Genomic DNA, 18,297 nt, shown 5'->3' with positions numbered 1-18,297 from the left:
CTAATCAGAGTGCCAAAAAAAAAACCCTCTTTTCGTCAAGAAGTAGATTTTTTTATTGGTTGGGTGGGTGGGTTGGGTATTGAGGGTGCTCCTGCCGCTCTTGATTCGTTTCGCTGGCGCATCAATCATTGACTGGCTCGTCCTATATTTTCACTTTGTTCTCAAGCACCGCAAAAGCCCCAAAATCAGAGGGAGAAGTAAAAAGAAGCCATTGGGACCCATATTTACATCTAACCCCCCCCCCCACATACCCCCGGGGATCCACTCCACCCTAAGCCTCCCAGTCATCCCCATCCTGACTCATAAACAGCCCCGCCGACTCCCACTCACTCCCCGCCCACCTCCTCCTCCACTTCTCGGCATGGCTCATGCCCTCCGTCGTGTCGCTCTCCCACGCCTCGCGCACCTCGCGCTCCGACTCGCTCTCGTGCTCCTCGTCGCGCATCATCTTGATCTGCAGATCCATGTTCCCCGCCGGCGTCCACGAGGTCATGCGCACCTCGGAGAAGTGCGGCATGCCCCCCCGGTTGATAAACACCTTGGCCGACCGCGTGCGCCAGTCGACCGTCTGGTAGGCGTTGTACTGCCGCATGAAGCCCGTGCCGAGGATGTTGAGCTCCTCGAAGCCCGAGTTGGGCGGCGAGGGGTAGACGACTTGGTCGTAGCCGGAGATGGTGACGTGGGCGCGGGAGCCGTCGAGGCAGATGGGGATGTTGAGCTTTTCCATGGCCTAGGGGGGGGGGGGGGTTATATATCAGTACTCTCTCTCTCTCTCCCGCCTTCTCACCGGGCACAGAAAGGAAAGAGAGGAAGAACGAAAGAGGAGAATGAAGGAAAAAGAGAAGAGGAAGATTCCCATACCTGCTTCGACAAAAACGTCCACGGCGTCATACTATCCAGCACAAAAAACAGCCACCGCGGCACCCCGCCCGCGCCCGAGATCACCACCGCCGGCACAATAATCCGCGGCCTCCTCACACCATGCACCAGCCCGTCCAGCAGCCGCTCGCGCTTGTGCGCCACCTTGTGCACCGCGGGCGACAGATACTCGACGCCGAGCTTGAAGGCCACGTCGTGGCGCAGCACGTGGTGGTCCAGGTCGCGGATGTCCATCTTGTGGCCCAGCGCATAGCTCAGCCTCTCTGGGGGCTCGCGGCTGAAGTGGTGCTCGCTGAGCTTGGGGCCGAAGGCGCGCGTGATGATGGGGAGCTTGTGCGCCGGGTTGCGGCACGGCACGGGGGGCAAGGGGCCGGGCGTCTTTTGGTTGGGGTCGTAGAAGTGGTTGCCGCGGCGGATGGCGAAGCTGCGGCCGGGGAAGACGGTGACGGAGTTCTTTGGCGGTGAGGAGCCGGGGATGTTTGTGGTGGAGTCTTCCGGTGTCTGTGGCGGGGGGGAGTCGGGCGGGGGGCGGCTGGGGACGGTCTCGCGGGTGATGCGAATGCTGCGGAGTTGCTGGTGGTGCTGTGGCTGGTGGCGGCGGTGGTGGAATTGAGGAGCGGCGGGGCGGCGGTGGCAGCAGCGGAGGGCCGGGGCGAGGCTGGAGAGGAGGAGGTTTGGCTTGGGCATTGTGCGGGTGTTGGATGTGGTTGTGTGTGTGTGTGTGCGTGCGTGTGTGCGCGCGGGTGACAATGATCAGGTTTGCATCTCATGCCCGTCGCTGCCAAGACTGAAAAAAGGTACGGCGGGGGCTTGGCTGGCTCATGCGGGAATCCGACACATCTATCACTGACACTGGCACTTCGATATACAACAAACCTGGGAGATCAAGCAGTTACGGTTACATACAGCTGCAGGCAAACAGTGCTGATTCGGGTGTTTAATTACAAGTAGGTGCAGAAATCAGGAATCGAAAAGACACCCCACCGCCAAAGGAGAAGAAAGCGCCCCCCCAAAAAAATTACATGTAACAAACTACATGTAGCTTTAAATCAGATTGCCCAATCCAGCTCTAACATTCCCCCACCATCCCGTGCTGGCCTTACCCATAGCCCTCTTCTTCAGCTCCTGCCCGCTCGCAGCATACCCACCCACCCAGTCCTCCCCCTCCGCCGCCTCCACCGTCGCCGCCCTCTCGCCCTCCTCCAGCCCCGCCCTCCCCGTCACAATCATATTCAAATACCCCGCCAGCCTCCACCCCGCCTTCGCCACCAACACATCCACAATCTCTATCGCGCCCTCATAGTACTCCCCACTGATATCCACCCCCTCGAATCCCCCCCCGGGTACGTCACCGGGAGCACATACTCACACATCCACCTATTCGCCTCCCCCGCCCAGACCAGCGCACACTCCTCCGCGCGCGCCGGATCCACACACGCGCTCCACTCGCCACGCACACCACTATACTTGCCGCCCTCAATCTCGCCGTGCAGCGTGTCGGCCCAGCCGACGGCGTGCCGCACCGCGCTGCCGCCTTGGTGCTTCTCGGCGATGCTCGAGTCCCACACGTGGTGCAGGTTCGTGTGCTGCTTGCCCCACAGCACGGGGATCTGGTTGCCGCCGCGCAGGAGATCCTCCGTGTGCAGCGGCTGGTGGATGTCGCCGAGGAAGTGGATGATGAACTTGAGCGCCATCTGGCGCTCGTAGAACGAGAGCTCCTCGTTTGTGACTCTTGCCGTCTGCACTCAAAATTCTCCATTAGCACAATAACCCTAACCCTGAGATCGGGGAGGGGACTGACCATGTTGACGATGGCGCTGACGATGCAGCCCTCCTGGCCGCCGCAGTCGCGGTGGTAGTTGACCTCGCAGGTGTGCGGCGGGTTGTCGTGCGAGTCGATCCAGTGCCAGGGCGCGGAGTAGCGGCCGTCGGGCGTGTGCGCGTAGTAGTCGGGCCAGGTGGAGGCCGAGACCATGGACTGGGGCTTGGGCAGGAGGGACTTGACAAAGATGGCCGTGTCGGGGAGGAGGTAGCGCGTCGAGAGGAGGGCGACGGTGCGGTGGCCGAGCATGCCCCAGGCCGAGGCCGAGGCGGCGAAGAGCGCGGTGGGGAGGAGGAGGGTGGTGGGGTGCATGGTGGTGGTATTCAGTCTATATTGTATTCAATGGGTCTCTTGGGTATCTGTCTATGTATCTGGGGAGAGAGGTAGAGAAAGGGGGTGGGGGGGAAGGGAAGGGGAGAGTGGAGAAGGAGAGAAGGAGGTGAGTGAGAACGGGCCCCGGGAGATGTCAATGAGAGATAACGCGGGTTCACTGGGTTAGCCCGGTTGTAACTGGGTTAGCCCGGTTGTAACTTGTTGCTGCCAGCTCAGCCACACGCGAGGCCCTGAACCTTGCAGCTACGAGGAGACACGAACCCCGGCGCGGGAATGCGGTGCACGACGCCGTGCAGGTACAATGCTAGAGTAGATGCTCGTGATGTGATATGAGCCTCTTGTTTGAAGCATCCTCTTATCAAGGGAGACGTTTGATTCGCTGGAATCGGGGGGCTAGCAACCATAGTATCTACAGTACATAATTTAGGTGATGCCTATACACAAAACGAATAATTACATGAATGTAGCAGAGTTCAAGCGGGCGGTCCCAAGTATACCGAGCAGGTCTGACACTAGTGCAGTTCTCAGAACAGCGGGTAGCGCGTGTAGTTCTGATAACGACTAGTGTAATACTAGTACGTATCCCTCGGCCAGGAAGAAGACTCTTCTTCCCTCGCTCCTACCGTCATCAATAGAAAGTACCAACTACTTCCACTTCATCGATTACTTCAAAACCAACGTCTTCAACCCCCTTTACGTTGCTGAATCTGGTACACAAGACAAGCTGATTTGACCATCATCTATTCTGACGATACTATAGTACGCACTTGGCGGGTTAATTCAGCTCCATTTGCAACGTTATCGAATTTCACCGGATAAGGCTACTCCATATTCTCACCCGGTCGGTCGGTTGGTTGGTGTTTCCCATCTCACGACCGATCATGATGGTAGCAGTCTCTACGTGTCTCGGCTGGCATGAAACCATCCGCCGAGAATAGCAAACATCACCTAGACGTAGGCCTAAGCTTCCACAGTCTAGATGGCTCCTAGGATAACTCTGGTTGCTACCTTATAGCTACACCACTAGGACGCGCCCACCATTCAATTCAACACTCACCCCCCAGACGGTAGAGTCGAGTGAGCGCTCGTGATTCTCTATTCGTCCGAGCGGACTCTTACAAGTTCCGCATTAGAAACTCTTGTACTTCTGAGCTTTGGCCATCACCGCAAACCCTGAATAAACATAGCTTCTAGTCCATCCAGCCAGCTTAGCGCAACGAGTGATAATCTGTGATTGTGCACCTCCGCGGTTCGGTCCTCGCTCGTGGAGTCTTGGTTTTGATCCATTATCTACGGAGCTCAATTGGCTGTAATAGGAGCGCTGAGCTGCCCTCTCAAGATCTCAGAGTCGAGTGTGATAACATCTATGACTTTATATAAAACTTTATGTTGCACGAGCGAGTTATAAACTAAATAACTACTTGTAAGCTTCCCCTCTGCAAATTAAACAAGATGAGAGACATAACTATAATACACCGCTCTATCTTCTATACCAATACATGGAAGTATTGAGCACACACGGGAGTTAATTGTCGCTTCTAGTCCGTAGCTATAAAAGCCCAGTAGTTACCAGGCACACCTACCAAAATTATCTAGTATGTAAGCCAAGTGCTGATACCGTAACGGGGAATGAAGTTGTGAGGAAGAGGCGGACATTGCAGTTGGGTCATAACTATTAGCGGAGCTACACTAAAATAGACCGAGGTGGCCATAGAATGCGTGTTTGCGATGGTGCGAACTTGTGCGGAATGCCTTACATTGTAGCCTGTCATCTTAATTCTCTCTAGTAATATCTTGGTCTGAGGCGGCTTTCGCCCGCCCTGTACACGAAAAAATCACTAGATCATGAGTAATTGTGGTGCGCTGTGGTGGGAAACCTTCCTACTATCCACTTGTCAAATCTAGCTTCAACATTTACCGGTCGACAGCCGCGCATTTAATTGAGGCAACCACTGATCGATGACAGCAAAAGTCCCAACTCTAATAGGACTAGCAGTGGCATTGAGGCCTCGAGAGTTTAATAGGTCGGCCGGAAATATCTATGGACCATCGGTAGCTGGGCTAGGGCCGCCCCTTAAGTGTGCATTCGCCTCTTTTTGCTACATTCGGGCTTGGGGTCAATGACTGAAATGTGCTTTGTTCTTGTCTCTTGGCGCTGTTTTTCGGAGTTAGTATTGCATCTCTTACTACTCATAACGAAATAACTTAAAGCATGGCCTATATACAAAACGCGGCCCGGACCAATTCAGCTATTTTCTAAATGTATATTTTTGCGCATGCACTATCTTATCGGCCAGTGAAGCCTGGTATTCTAAAAAGAGTTGTAATAAAAAAATTAACTTCATCAAGAAAAATTACATGGAATCATGAGTCCATTCTAAATCCTCGTAGGAATTACTCATTAGTAGCAGCAGCAGTAGTACCTTCCCACGACTCCTCTTCCTCTTTTAGTCTCTTCTGAACAAACTTAATAGTCCACACCGCCATGCCCACAGCCCACAAAAACGGAAAAGTCCAACCTATCACCTGTTAGTAACTATACCCCATAAACATCGCTTAATAAAAGAGAAACCCACCAAACCCATACGCTGCATCTTTCTGTATCGTAAACACCACCGCACACGTAACCCCCGCCGTCAGAACCGCCGCCACTCCCCAAATCAACGACAAAACCCACAACATCTCCCTAAACTTCTCACTGACCTCATAACGCTTCTTCAGCGCCGCCCTATACTCCAGGCCGCCGCCACCCTCAACCGCAACGATATCCTCAATGATCGTAAGCAGCGCTACCGTTACCTTCTCTCCCTTCTCGGTCGAGGACATCCTAAACGGAGCTCTCCACCCCTTGCGGACAGCATAGCAGGAGATGACGAGCTGAGGCCCGCACTGGATGAGTAGCGCGGTGGGCGGCATGGCGAGGAGTCGTAGGAGAGGCGGATCCACCGCTGTGCCGATGCTTATGATGACGCTAATGACGATGAAGCCGAAAAAGAACTGAATCTGGTAGAAGTCGAGGGCGAAGCGGGAGGTTGTGCCGACGGGCCTGTAGCGGGGTGATTTTAGGAGGAGGCGCCAGAGGCGGAAAAGGAATTGGAAAAGACTGAAGAAGCCGAATACGGAGTTTGTAATTCCAAGATCTGCGAGCAGGAGAAATTTAGTAGTTATTCGAAAAAGTACCAAAAGGGGAAAAGTCAAGTATTTACTTCGTGTGTCGTCGAGCTTGGCGCCAAATTTGAGGATATAGAATAACCCTACAGGGAGGAAACAGGCATCCAGCAAAAGAAGGGACCACGAAATTGCGATCGCGCGCTTCCGAGTCCGCAATGAGTATGGGAGCTCGGGCAGTGGCTCCTTAGCTTGAGAGGCGGCTTCAGGTAACAATTCCACCGTGGGTTTTTCAGTTACTGTCTCAATTGTAGATAAAGACGGTGATGCTGGAGCAGCCTTCTCGTTGGGGTTTTCGTTAACAGCCCCTGAAAAGGTTAATTGTATTAGCTCTGTCTGTTTGTAGCTTATCGTGAGATATAGACTTACTATTTCCATCATCGGGAACAGGGATGGGGACAACCTGAGGGCCCTCCATATATGACTTGCCCTGAAATGGGTATTAAGTTATCGTCAACAACACTGCAGATGAGATCTCAAACAAAACCCGCTGCTGCCAAGTGTCTTAAGTGTTATGACTACGCGCTTTCCACTTATCAAAGAAGAATATATAAAGAACAGAAAGAAAAAAAAATATCGCGGAATTCCCCCAAGTTTATAACAATCCGCACAGACAGGTACAGTCAAGCATCTCAAAGCTAGGGGGTGGATTTTCAAAGAAAACTGATTAAGCAAGTCAATGACATACTTAATAGCAGAGTCTCCCTAAGGCCTTTGTCTGAGCTCTAACACAGCCAAAGGGGAGATAATCCGACTCGCGTCGCACAAAAATCGCCAAAAACCCCCGTACATTCCCCGATCTCCCCGAGTCCGATTCGCGTATGAGCTTGGTGATGTCAAAGCTACTGGCCTACCACTGTTACTACTTTAGCAGCTGTGCACTTGTCATCGTGGTTGCCTTGTGGTTCATGGCGCATGTCAGATCCCCTCCACCAGATCTCACAGCCGCAGTTAACTCTCCTGGTTGCAGATCGTAGCCGTAGGATCACCGATTGGCCGTTTTAAACCTTCGGAAATAAGACCCGTTGTTGTGATATTGGGGCAGGATGATCGGGCCAGAGGGCAGAGTGCATACTTGCATGGATATGAAGCAAATACTTCGGATGTAGAGGCAACTCTATCACCCAACCAACAGCCTAGGTGCTACGAAAGCGTAAAGGAAGATCTCGAATGGTACAGGCTAGGCTATGCTTATGCAAAGATTGCTATCCAAAAGGCACATGCTACCATACATGTAGCTTATACAGCATCTAGGATACTGTATCTAATGGCCCTCACTGCCCAGAGATCAGAGATGATACGAGTGGCATCACGAGAAGAGTATAAATATGCAGGCACATGAAGCCAGTTACACATGATAAAGAGCCTGCAGCTGGGCCATGAGACATCTTGCTGGTCCACGACATAAACCGCTAGCACCCTCAGGGACAAGTTAACCGCATGGACAAACTCTACAACGTTACTACCAAGAGATTCTGTACAGATTCGTCTGTTAGTTATTTCAGGGGTATATAAGTAACTTAATTTTTAATGAAACATAATAAAAGTGAAATAAACATCCTCAAAGAAAACATCTTTTTTTTCTTTCATGAAACGCTTCCGCAATATATAAACCTTTTACTCCACGAACAGCAATTCAACAATCATCCCGCACCATAAATCATAGCCATCATCATTATTATCGTCATCATAATCATATAAACCATCATAGAGAGATGACAGCTTGCGCAGCTTGTGCGGCTTGTGCGGCTTGCGCATCCTCTTGGGCATTGCGTCTCTCAGCTTCAAAGATCGCGAGTTGATTTTGTAATTGACGGCGTTTCGCAGCCCTTTAGATTCAACGCATAAAAGTTAATATAAGTCCCCCCAATGCAATGCAACCGAATATAATAAAGTAGATAACCCCCAAAAGAAAATAAAATACATGAATAAAAGCCATGGCAGGGTGGTGAAGACCCAGTCACAGGCCACTGCACAAGGAAGTACGAAAATCTAAAAGCACAAATACAGCAATGAAAAGTAGACCTTTACTCAAGATTTCGGTTTGGCTTATCGCCGCACTCCTCGATGACGCGTCTCTTTTCAATTCTATCCCAGATAAACCAGATACTTAGTGTGATACACATCAGTGGACCGGTTATCGCAGCGAACAGGATCAGATCTTTCGAGACCGCCATTCGTGATATAATCCGTCCGTTTACGGTTTCTTCAACGAACTTTACACAATTTGCTGATAGAAAAGTCTACCGCAGAAGGAATGTCATTACACTAGTTGCAAGACCATTGCCAGGAGTAGAGGAAACAAACTGCAACGAATGTGGCCGGAAGGTAGAATAGTGTGACGAAGGTCACAATCTTTACGGCCACGGCTTCTCGGGTAGTACGTTTTGTCATCTTCATCATTAGGTCGGTATCGCGGCGGCCGAGTTCGGCGAAATCGACGTTTTTTTGGCCATGACGGTGGGCGGTTTCGGCATTTCGGTAGTCAAGGATGTTGTAGAGCTACAGAAATTGTTAGCAGTGTACCATGGTGACTGTTAGTGAGGGTTTAAATACCAATCTTGATCGTCCACGAATGCGTTGGAGTAGGGCTTCAACGTTTCGTTTGTAGATTGCGAGTTCGGTAAGGTATGTATCTAGCGAATCGTCTACTGCTGTGAAGTGGTGTTCTTCCAGCCCCAAACCACATTTCCTCAACTGATCGTTATGTTTTTGTAATGTTGTGATGGTATCCCTGTTTGTCTCCAGAGCCAAAAGTAGGCTCTGAACCTTCTCCTCAAACCTCTGGAGTTCCTGTACATCCTTGAATTCGACCTCAAAGTCGAGGTGCTGGTTGTAGTTTCCAAAGGTCACCGTTTTCCCCCTTCGTCCAACGGCTGAGCTCAAGGCTCCCGTCGTCGTTTCATATAATTTGTTCTCAAGGTAGTTGTAGTACCACCTCCAGTTCTCAGCTGCGCCTGAGAGGAACACCAAGTGAATATCCATAGGATTGTGCATAGTGTCCTCGATGTATTCCTCTGCTCTGGCCTTGAAGACCTCGTTCAGTCTGGTTGTAGCCTTGTCTGAGGGCTGCACCATGATCCATGTGCTTGATTTCTTCTCATATTCGAATTTCTGGTAGATGCATGTTTGTCGTATTGACCAAGGGTCTTTTGGTGGCTCATCCTCTTTTTCTTTTCGTCCGTGCTCTTCAGCAAATTTGATATTGTAACATATTTCTGAAGTATAGCCGTTAGTCCCGTTGTAATGGACATCCTCCACTCGAAATGATCCACATACCATATGATTTCATGTTTCTCTGCTTGCTGCTGTTTGGTGCATATTCAATGCGTCTTTTGCAACCCCCAAAGCCAGTATCGCTAGAGCTAGCCCTTCTTCCAAATGCCTGAAGAAAGTCGATAAACCCCGGCATAACTTGATGCACAGTCAAGAGCTTCCTCAGAGTGTCCTCTGGGATAGCTACACGACTTCTTGATATCACTTTTGGGTTCGCTGGTTTCAATGTATAAAATCTGAACTCCCTATTGGGTGGTGACTATTTTGCAGATATTAGTAATTGCTTCGCTTCGTAGTTGCCATGTGGTTGTGATAGTAGAACTCACGCTAGTAAGGCACTCCTCAAAAGCATCTGTATCCTGGTATGTAGTAGGCTTCTTGTTATCCGCGACAAACTCGTCGCGAAAGATATCGAGAACATCCACGTTGATATTTCCCTTTTCGGTAAATAGACGTTTGTTATCCTTGGCTAGTCGCGCATCATAGGATACTCCATCCTCGCGCAGTGGGTCATAGTTGAGTAAACGCTTTGGGTAGCTCTCCCATCCCTTGTCTGCTGCTGCTGTTGCCATATTGATAGAAGTGGTAATTAAAGTTGGATGTTTGGTTGTAAGGTAAGGTGTATACGCGGTAAATTAAAGATCCACCGGTGTATGTGGTAGTAGATATATGTGTATTAGATAATAGAATATAGCCTGTATATCGACTTTTCGCTTGAATGACCCGCTTGAGTAGACTGGAGATCTGAATTCAAAAATTGTGCAGAGAGGGCCCGTTTTATCAAAACACGATCCGAGTGTTGTCGCTGAGCCCTGGCAGCTAGATTCGTGGCGCAGAGCCTCGTCGAGTAGGACAGGGGATCGTGGAACCTTCCTACCCCGCCCCTTTCAGCTCGCCACTGCCCCAATCAACGAATCGCAACGGCTGTCCCCATACAAAAGGTCGAGGCGCAAGGAAGTGGCAACGACGGGATAACTCCTGCGGCGGGTGATGGTCCGCAGTTAAAGGCGCGAGATGAGAGGGCAGAAAAATTATTTTCTCTGGGCTCTAGCTAGCTATGAGATCATTGCGAACATATGGACTGGTCACTGAGAGGTGGGAGATCCAACATTGAACACTAAGTGGCCCGTGCATGGATTTTGTTGTACGTGTAGAGACGTATTCATATTTCTCATAGTAACTAACCTCCCGATCTCCCTATGAATCTACCATACTAATCCCTTGTGACTATATCCCTCAGGCGACAACACCGAAGGCAGTGCTGCTGGATCGACCCTCTGACAGACCCACATCTGACGGTATCATCATTCCGAATAACTCAAATTTTTAGAGGACAAAACGTCTGTAACTAGCGCCATGGAAAGAAAGAAGGGAAAAGGAAAGAACGTCAGCCTGAACCTTGGTATCGGTAAAACATCAGACGGAGAAGCTCAGGGGAGAGAACAAAGGGTATGAGCATTAACGGACCTGCATACCTATTTCATGTGCCTATTGCCGCGCCGCCTAGTGCCCATCAACGTTCCTGCGCTGCCCAGATCTCCTCCTGCAATGTAGGTAACTCATTAGCCATCTACCCGTGCTCCAGCCCCCCAGCCAACCCAATGGACAGCTTGGTACCTACCTCCGTGATTTTACGAGGGACTTGACATTTCCACTCCCCGCTTTGAAGCTAGAGAAAAGTCAGCCCTATTTGTACAGTCCAAATCACAGCCCCCCCATCTCTCCACTGTACCCATCATGTGGGGGAAATGGCGGACGAGGATGGTTGATACGAGAACGTACCTCAGCAGCAAAATTTCCCGCGCCAAATAACCGTACCAAGAGCCATCTTAGTTGATCCGCCGTTAGATATCGACTACTTATTGTTTGCGGAATACGTTGTCCCATCGTTGCTTGTTTGGATTAAGGCCGGCTAGGGAGGCGTGTCTTCTTTTTTTATAGGTATGTTTCGGTGGGGCTCTTCATGTATGACACATGTCAATTTCATCCCGTTGTGGAAAAATTGAGGGGCTTCATGCACGATCATGCAGATTAACCCTAACCCTACGAGTGAGGGTACATGATTGGACCAAGGTGCGCGCGCGGCTATTTTACTTCTCAAAACGAAACGTTTTTAGACGGGGCAACCGACCGTGTTTGAAGAGTACCTTAGCGTCGAACCGCATACAATTATAAGCCTTATTCAGCCGGCTTATCCAGAACGTAGGCTCACAATAGCCTTATCAGTACAAAAAGGTTCAGGTAAGTGCTATTTAAGCATGAAATAAGGCTTAAAAAAGGGTTTTTGTACTGATAAGGCTATTGTGAGCCTACGTTCTGGATAAGCCGACTGAATAAGGCTTATAATTGTATGCGGTTCGACGCTAAGGTAGGATCTACAAAAACACATTTCCATAGCTTGTGGGACAAGGCTCTGATTCTGCTACTGGCCAGCTAGGCAAACTCACTACTTGACTCATTAACAGAATATTTTCATCCTTGCACGGCAGTTGTATATCTGTTTCGCTCAGCCCATATGTATCCACCGAAGGCTGATACTAAGCTCTCTTATAGTACCAAATAATCTTTTATCAGTATCGCATCTCTAGAATCTCTCTTCACTAGGAAATCCATACCCCGGAAAACCCTATATTTCCCCAAAGAACGAGTACCACCCCGTCCACAGCTTCAGCAACACCTGCAGCCTGCTCAGGTAAGAAACGGATAGCGGGCTGCACGGTATCCGGAGTAGAAGGATAAACAAGAATATCAGGATAGATACAATCCATGAAAATCTTCTTAAAGTATCTTCACTTTGACATGATTCAAGATCGCGTTTGAGGTTACAGAAGCAGAAATCTTGTTGCCACTTGGAGAAACGGATGGCTGTGCAGATAATGGTTGTGGGGGTTAGTTTTGAGCGGTGTCTGCCTTAGAAGCTGGGGCAAAATTTTAGACCCATGCTATCCGCAATGATTCCAGCAAGAATTGGAGCGCGGCCCGTGGACCGCTGGATATCCAGCTCCTCTACAGCTTTGGTTTTGATAAGGTACCCACTAGTATCGCTACCTTTACTTTACAGATATGGGTTAATTGGCTCAAAAACAGATCATTTCATGTTATTTGAGGATAAGTGGGAATAATTACGAGTCATAAGGAAGGCTATAATGCATAGAAGATATGGAAGCCTTTATCGTCATGGGAATCTGCAGAATGTACCAGTAGATATTACATTAGCTACCAGCCTTGACAATTGAGCTTTGTGAAGCAGTGAATATGGGCTACCTAATCTGCGAGTAAGAAAGCAGAAAGATAAAAATCAGATAGAATTGCGTTTCATTTTTGGGTTGCATTTGAAAGATAGAGAGCGCTTAAGATTTTCAATATAAGAGAGATCAATTGATTGAATTGATAGATTTAGATCGATCTATGTGACAGCCGGATTCTCTCTATGTGTTAGAAATAATTCTACAAGATTAATCCAGCTGTGGTTTTCCTAGTCGTGTGTTTCTCTCCTTAGAGAGTATTGAAAGCTTTACCTGATTGGTGTGTTGGACTACGATCGAAGCTTTACCTGTCAATTAGCCAGTGCCCCATATTTGCGCAGCCTATAAGCGTTACACTAAAGCATTAATCGTGCAATGCACAATTATTCAATCGATGCCAATAGTAAGCGAGGCTGTATCTGCGAAGATACCGAAATGCGCATTCCCTGCGCGCGGCTGAAGGAATACCCTAACCAAACAAACGTATACGGCCAGAGACTGCATTGATTAAGACATAGAGCCTAAAACTTTACATCAGTAGATTGGAGTTAAGCGATTGAAGATACTGTTCGATGCTGGACCGGTCATGCTTAGCAAAGAAGACACATCCCTTACCATTCTGTAAGTTCCACAATTTTGTGATTGCGTAATGAATATGATAATATCATATATAGCGGCTGTTCTATTAATTGTGAACAACGGCCCGAGACATATAATTAATGGTCGCGGGGGTATTCATGCAGACAAATAGGCTTTGTATTTTAAAAACGTTTAGTGTTCATTTTTTGTGGTTTACCTTTTCTTTCCTCCTGAAGGGGATGACACAGCTACAGTGAGCCGGGATAGAACAGGATACGAAGGTTCCAGATAAGATATTTTTAAACTTGACTCATTTTCTTTCAATCAGATGGAGTCGAAGAGGGGCTTGATCGTGACTGTTCAGGCCAGTGCGCAGCATATAATGGGGTGTCATCAAAGTCTGGCCTGATTAACTTAGAGTGTGGTGTTAGTGCTAAGACTACGGTTCCCTTTGACTACATGTAAGCTATATAACATACTGTATTTTCAAACGTCTTAATATCTTTGGTCGTATACACCACAGTACATGTCTAATGTTAGTAGTACGTACGCACCTACTGACCGTAGATGTTTTCACATTTAACATCTAGGACGACATTTAACATCTAGTAACCAGCATAACGTCGCGTATAAGAACTCAGGCAACGTAACGATCTTGGTGCTATAATAGCTGCCTATTATTCTTGCTAACTACATGCATACAGTAATAATTAGTATGACTGAATATCGGTCGCGGTTGATCTGCGTCGTATAATCAGTTATGAAATCCAGAAAGTAATAATAGGAAAAATATCTGAGCGGCTTTTCGTAGAGGGGCAATTCTCATATTGGAAATTATCTAGGCAGTAATGAGATGTTGCTTAATTACGTGTAGTTCTAGTTCTGAGGTACTCTATATAGCCCACAGTATATAAGGGGCGCAGAGCTTAATACTGTCCACCACTCACTCGGATACCCACAGGAGTAGATCATGATTAATTAGCTCAAGACTTCCATAAACCAGTCTTCATTTTTTGCCTAGATCTCTATGGATCACATCCTATCACTCGTCACGCTACTCGTTCGGCCATCATCTAGCCGACCGAGGCTTAGACACCGCGGCCGCCGCTAGTGCACAACCACCACCACTCCGACCACCACCACCACGCGCACATACGTACACCGACGCGACACCACAAAAAGAAAGAAGAAAAAAGAAAACACAAACACAAAGCTCCGGTTCCGGAGAGACTAGCACAGGGCGTATCAGTAAGGCACAACTGATTCTACATCCCATGTAACTGTATACTAACTGCCCATGAGCCTGAGTATATAGCCCTTTAAATTTTGCGCGTGTGGAATATATATACTCCCAAGCTATCCTGAAAATGTAGGCCGTGCCAGATTCGATATCGGTTGCTCGACTTAGCCTAGGCATAACAAAGGTTTATAATGACAGATATAAGAAGCAGGGCGTTCTGTATCACGTATGATATCAAATAGTTACCTACAAAAATTGGCAAAATCACTAACAACATCTTGAGATTACATAGATTCGGCAATATTTGAGACACAAATTTCCAAAATAAATAGCTAAAAATTATTTGCCCAAGGTTTAATCCAAGGATCTTTTTTAAAAAGAAAATCACCCAACCTAAACACCAAACCCATAGACAAACAAAAATTCTGTGATGTGCTTCATCAACTCTGATTATGATGGTCTAGCAATCTATTGACTGCACCGCACATGATCTTCAACAATGTTTCGTCATCTCTACCATCCTTATACGGGTCGTAAGGTGTTGTATCCACCATATCCCTGAAATTTTATTTAGCTTGCAGTAACATAACTTTGGGAAAGATCTATCATACCTCACTCCATGTTTTCTCCAAAGATCATCATCAAGCTCCCCGAATACTTCCCGAGCTTGCTCGTCACTTCCAATCAGGGCAAACTGAACGCCAACCTGACGTGCAGGCGCCATGATATCGTCTAGCTTCCGGGCACAATTGATAATAGGATCATTAGGGCTTTCGATAGCTGTCATGTCTCCATTCGTGATAACGATGAGGTTGAGTCGTTTAGTTGTTCGGTCGGTATTGAATTGAGCAATGTAATTCAAGAGAATTGTTTCGAGACGAAGGGTTAAGGGCGATGACCCGATAGGTTTGACCGATTGAAACGTTTCATATACTTTTTTCGTTTTGGCTTTAGTGACGGAGACTGCAGAGTCGGTAAAATAAAGATCTACGCCATCAGTGTCGTAGTGGGATGCAAGGTCAATGAATCGGTAAAGGGCGAGCGCAACATCATCCCAGTGGTTACTCATGGACTCGGAGTTGTCGATCAAAAATACCTACATACTGTAAGTTATCTCTAAATGGACAAGGATTTGAGGGGTGTTAAACTTACTGTATCGAATTCTTTCAAGTAACCGAAAGGGTTTTTCCCTTTGAGACTCTTTTTAACGAACCCAGGTACTTTATAGAGAAGCGGTGGTGGCCCAGTGGTCTTCGGTTGGTCCCTGTATCTAGAGTCTTGTGTGTCAAGATTGCAAATGCAGAGACCTTGAGGTGTCGATGAACGCTCCTCCCCCAAGTCTGACCCATCAATTCGCGGGCCATTCACCATGAGGGTGTGTTTTCTCTCTGGGCTTTGGCTTTGATTCCCCTGACTTAAATTTCTCAGCATGGGACTCACTATCGGCTGGACAGGACTTGGTTGATCTGGTGGTGTTGGTGGAAGATAACCTTGGATCTGCTCCGGAGTCTCGGTGATATCACGGCTAATGACAAATTCTTTGCGAGGGCTCCGGAGTTCTCGTGAATCTCGCGGGTCTCCGGGGTCAGTGAAGACTGCCCTAGGGGTGGGTTCTTCGTAACCCTTTCTCCTCCTTTCTCTTTCTAAGATACGTGAGAACTTTTCATCCACGGCATTGGCGCGTGGGCGTCGTTGGGCCGGGGTTAACATCTCTTCAATAAGACCCAATATTTCGACAATAAATGGGTCGTGCTCCGCGTGTAGCCTTAACTCATCGAACCATTCTAGGACACCTTTGCAGACTGTATCATCTTTATAAAAATAATCCAAGCTGATGCCATCGACGTAAGACTGTTTTCTCTTCTTCCAAAATTCGTGGATACCTGTTGCCCCACGAAGTGCAAATGTTACCACTTCACCGAATATACAGCCCAGTGACCAGATATCCGATAAACGCCCAGCTTTACCATTTGCCTTGCACTCTGGTGCGTAATATGTAGACTCTCCCAATATCCATTCGGTATTTGAGACAGGGCCCTGTTCCTTGAATATAGCTAAGCCGAGATCTGAGATCATGAAGATATCTCCCATTTTCAAAATATTCTTTGGCTTGAGATCTCTATGATATCCAATCTGGGAAACATCATAGCCCTCGTCCAAGTCAAAAGTAATTTTACAATCGTGGATTGTATCTAAAGCCGATACGAGCTTTGATATCTCTGTAAAAAGGTCGTACATCTCTCTAGGCGTTTGTGGAGGAATTCCGCATTGAAAATACATATCCAGATCGCAATCAGCTCGAGGAAATATAAAGTTGTATTTATCTTTGTATTTGTAGCTTCCCAATAAGGGTACGATATTTGGATGTCTTGAGTGGAGAATCTTCAACGCATTCTTTTCAAGTTCGAATAACATACTGTCCGTGGTGTCATCAATCACTAGCTCTTTGCGAGCGAAAATAGGCTATCCTCAGACATAAGCTCCTCAATCCTTTGCATGTGAAAGAATATACCATTACCTTTTCGCCTCTCCAGAAGGAAACCATGTCGGAGTCATAATAGTCCGAGTGGATCTCGACTTCGTATATTTTTCCAAATGCGCCCTTCGCTTTATTTATCGGCTGGTCTTTGATGAATGGTAGTATCCACTGGTCACCAAACTCCTTTTCTACCCCCTTATAGAATCGGATCGCGAGAAAAGAATATTGCTTATCCAAGAAATCAGAGTTCTCGAGGTGGGGATCGATATTCCTCAGCTGGCTTGGAGAGAGCGGGAGGCTCATATCTCCACGTCCGCGGTTCAGGAAGCTCATGATATATTTCTCCCTCCCAATAAACACCAAAAGTGCAAGAATTTTCCGGTTATCATAGACATCTGGAAGCCTCTTATAGTCGATGAAATGAAACGAACTTCGCTTCCGGCCTTCCGGCCGGTGTGGCGGGCTAGAGAGTCGTATTGGTTCTGGATCTGACTGCTCACGGTTGGGCTGTAAGTTATCATGAACAATCTCGTTAAATACGCGCTTTATAGTCTCCGGTGTCATCAACTTGTTGAATTCCCCCTCGGGTATGAACTCTCGCCATGCAGCGTTCTTGACGACGATGTTTCGTAGCGCATCATGAAGTTGCCTTACATGAAAACCGGTCATAGGTGCGTGCGGGAAGGAGGAATCCTATCTTTCTATTTTCTGTGGTGGTAAACGTTGAGGGGACGTAGTGAAGGTAAGTTAGAATTTGCGAATCAGTGGGTTCAATCTTATAAAATTGAATCTCGAATAATTGCCTAAGGTAGCTGTGTTGGATAAGATGGAAGCGGGGCTGCTCCGTCGCCAGTTGCGCGACATGCATGGGCCTTGCTTCTAAGCCTCTTTCAGCGCCGCAAAGCCATGAAACCTTGAGATTCTTGGTATGGATTTATATAATTATGAAAATGGATACATAAGCAGTTGTCAAAAAATTCCGTTTCTTGGATAAGTACCTTCTGCATCCATATACTCTACATATGTGCTTGTAGAATACAAGACGGGGCTGAGCCCGCGCCGCCCAGCCCAGGCCTCACGATTTAAACCTCATGTACCTAAATACATTTAATTTTACTTCAAACAATTATTCATTTGTATCTTCACGGGCTTCAACCTTAAAAGCCTGTGCTTACTGGTGATCAGCAATGCCGTTTTATAGAATATCATGAGCGTAGCCAACTAAGTCTCACTCTTCATCTCGCCTGAAACCCTTAAATGCCATTTTCTCAAGCAG

General features: G+C 47.8%; 6 protein-coding genes across 6 annotated transcripts; 1 reads left to right on the top strand and 5 right to left on the bottom strand.

The window, feature by feature from the left end:
• Positions 1 to 271: 271 nt before the first annotated feature.
• On the bottom strand, positions 272 to 1,566 carry LAJ45_04058 (uncharacterized protein; the record flags this gene model as incomplete). The annotated part of the gene is made up of 2 exons (XM_046113639.1): positions 272 to 730; positions 862 to 1,566. The coding sequence occupies 2 exons, from the start codon at positions 1,564 to 1,566 to the stop codon at positions 272 to 274; spliced, it is 1,164 nt and encodes a 387-aa protein (XP_045973368.1).
• A 357-nt stretch (positions 1,567 to 1,923) lies between these two features.
• Positions 1,924 to 3,013, bottom strand: LAJ45_04057 (uncharacterized protein; the record flags this gene model as incomplete). The annotated part of the gene is made up of 3 exons (XM_046113638.1): positions 1,924 to 2,191; positions 2,245 to 2,618; positions 2,681 to 3,013. The coding sequence occupies 3 exons, from the start codon at positions 3,011 to 3,013 to the stop codon at positions 1,924 to 1,926; spliced, it is 975 nt and encodes a 324-aa protein (XP_045973367.1).
• Positions 3,014 to 3,491: 478 nt separating this feature from the next.
• On the top strand, positions 3,492 to 4,125 carry LAJ45_04056 (uncharacterized protein; the record flags this gene model as incomplete). Its single annotated transcript, XM_046113637.1, has 5 exons — positions 3,492 to 3,538; positions 3,611 to 3,744; positions 3,795 to 3,808; positions 3,987 to 3,988; positions 4,050 to 4,125. 5 exons carry the CDS (start codon positions 3,492 to 3,494, stop codon positions 4,123 to 4,125), a joined length of 273 nt encoding a protein of 90 aa, XP_045973366.1.
• A 1,303-nt stretch (positions 4,126 to 5,428) lies between these two features.
• LAJ45_04055 (uncharacterized protein) lies at positions 5,429 to 6,620 on the bottom strand (the record flags this gene model as incomplete). Its single annotated transcript, XM_046113636.1, has 4 exons — positions 5,429 to 5,553; positions 5,611 to 6,174; positions 6,241 to 6,510; positions 6,572 to 6,620. 4 exons carry the CDS (start codon positions 6,618 to 6,620, stop codon positions 5,429 to 5,431), a joined length of 1,008 nt encoding a protein of 335 aa, XP_045973365.1.
• Positions 6,621 to 7,819: 1,199 nt separating this feature from the next.
• LAJ45_04054 (uncharacterized protein) lies at positions 7,820 to 10,050 on the bottom strand (the record flags this gene model as incomplete). The annotated part of the gene is made up of 6 exons (XM_046113635.1): positions 7,908 to 8,031; positions 8,234 to 8,445; positions 8,510 to 8,704; positions 8,759 to 9,420; positions 9,482 to 9,737; positions 9,805 to 10,050. 6 exons carry the CDS (start codon positions 10,048 to 10,050, stop codon positions 7,908 to 7,910), a joined length of 1,695 nt encoding a protein of 564 aa, XP_045973364.1.
• A 4,932-nt stretch (positions 10,051 to 14,982) lies between these two features.
• On the bottom strand, positions 14,983 to 17,690 carry LAJ45_04053 (uncharacterized protein; the record flags this gene model as incomplete). The annotated part of the gene is made up of 4 exons (XM_046113634.1): positions 14,983 to 15,100; positions 15,154 to 15,638; positions 15,695 to 17,005; positions 17,061 to 17,690. The coding sequence occupies 4 exons, from the start codon at positions 17,688 to 17,690 to the stop codon at positions 14,983 to 14,985; spliced, it is 2,544 nt and encodes an 847-aa protein (XP_045973363.1).
• Between the last annotated feature and the right edge of the window lie 607 nt (positions 17,691 to 18,297).

The sequence above is a fragment of the Morchella importuna genome (assembly GCF_003444635.1).
Source record: "Morchella importuna strain M04M26 chromosome Unknown Morimp01GS009, whole genome shotgun sequence".
Classification (NCBI taxonomy): domain Eukaryota; kingdom Fungi; phylum Ascomycota; class Pezizomycetes; order Pezizales; family Morchellaceae; genus Morchella; species Morchella importuna.
Note: the sequence above shows the minus strand (reverse complement) of the source record. Positions and strands in the feature narration are given on the sequence as shown.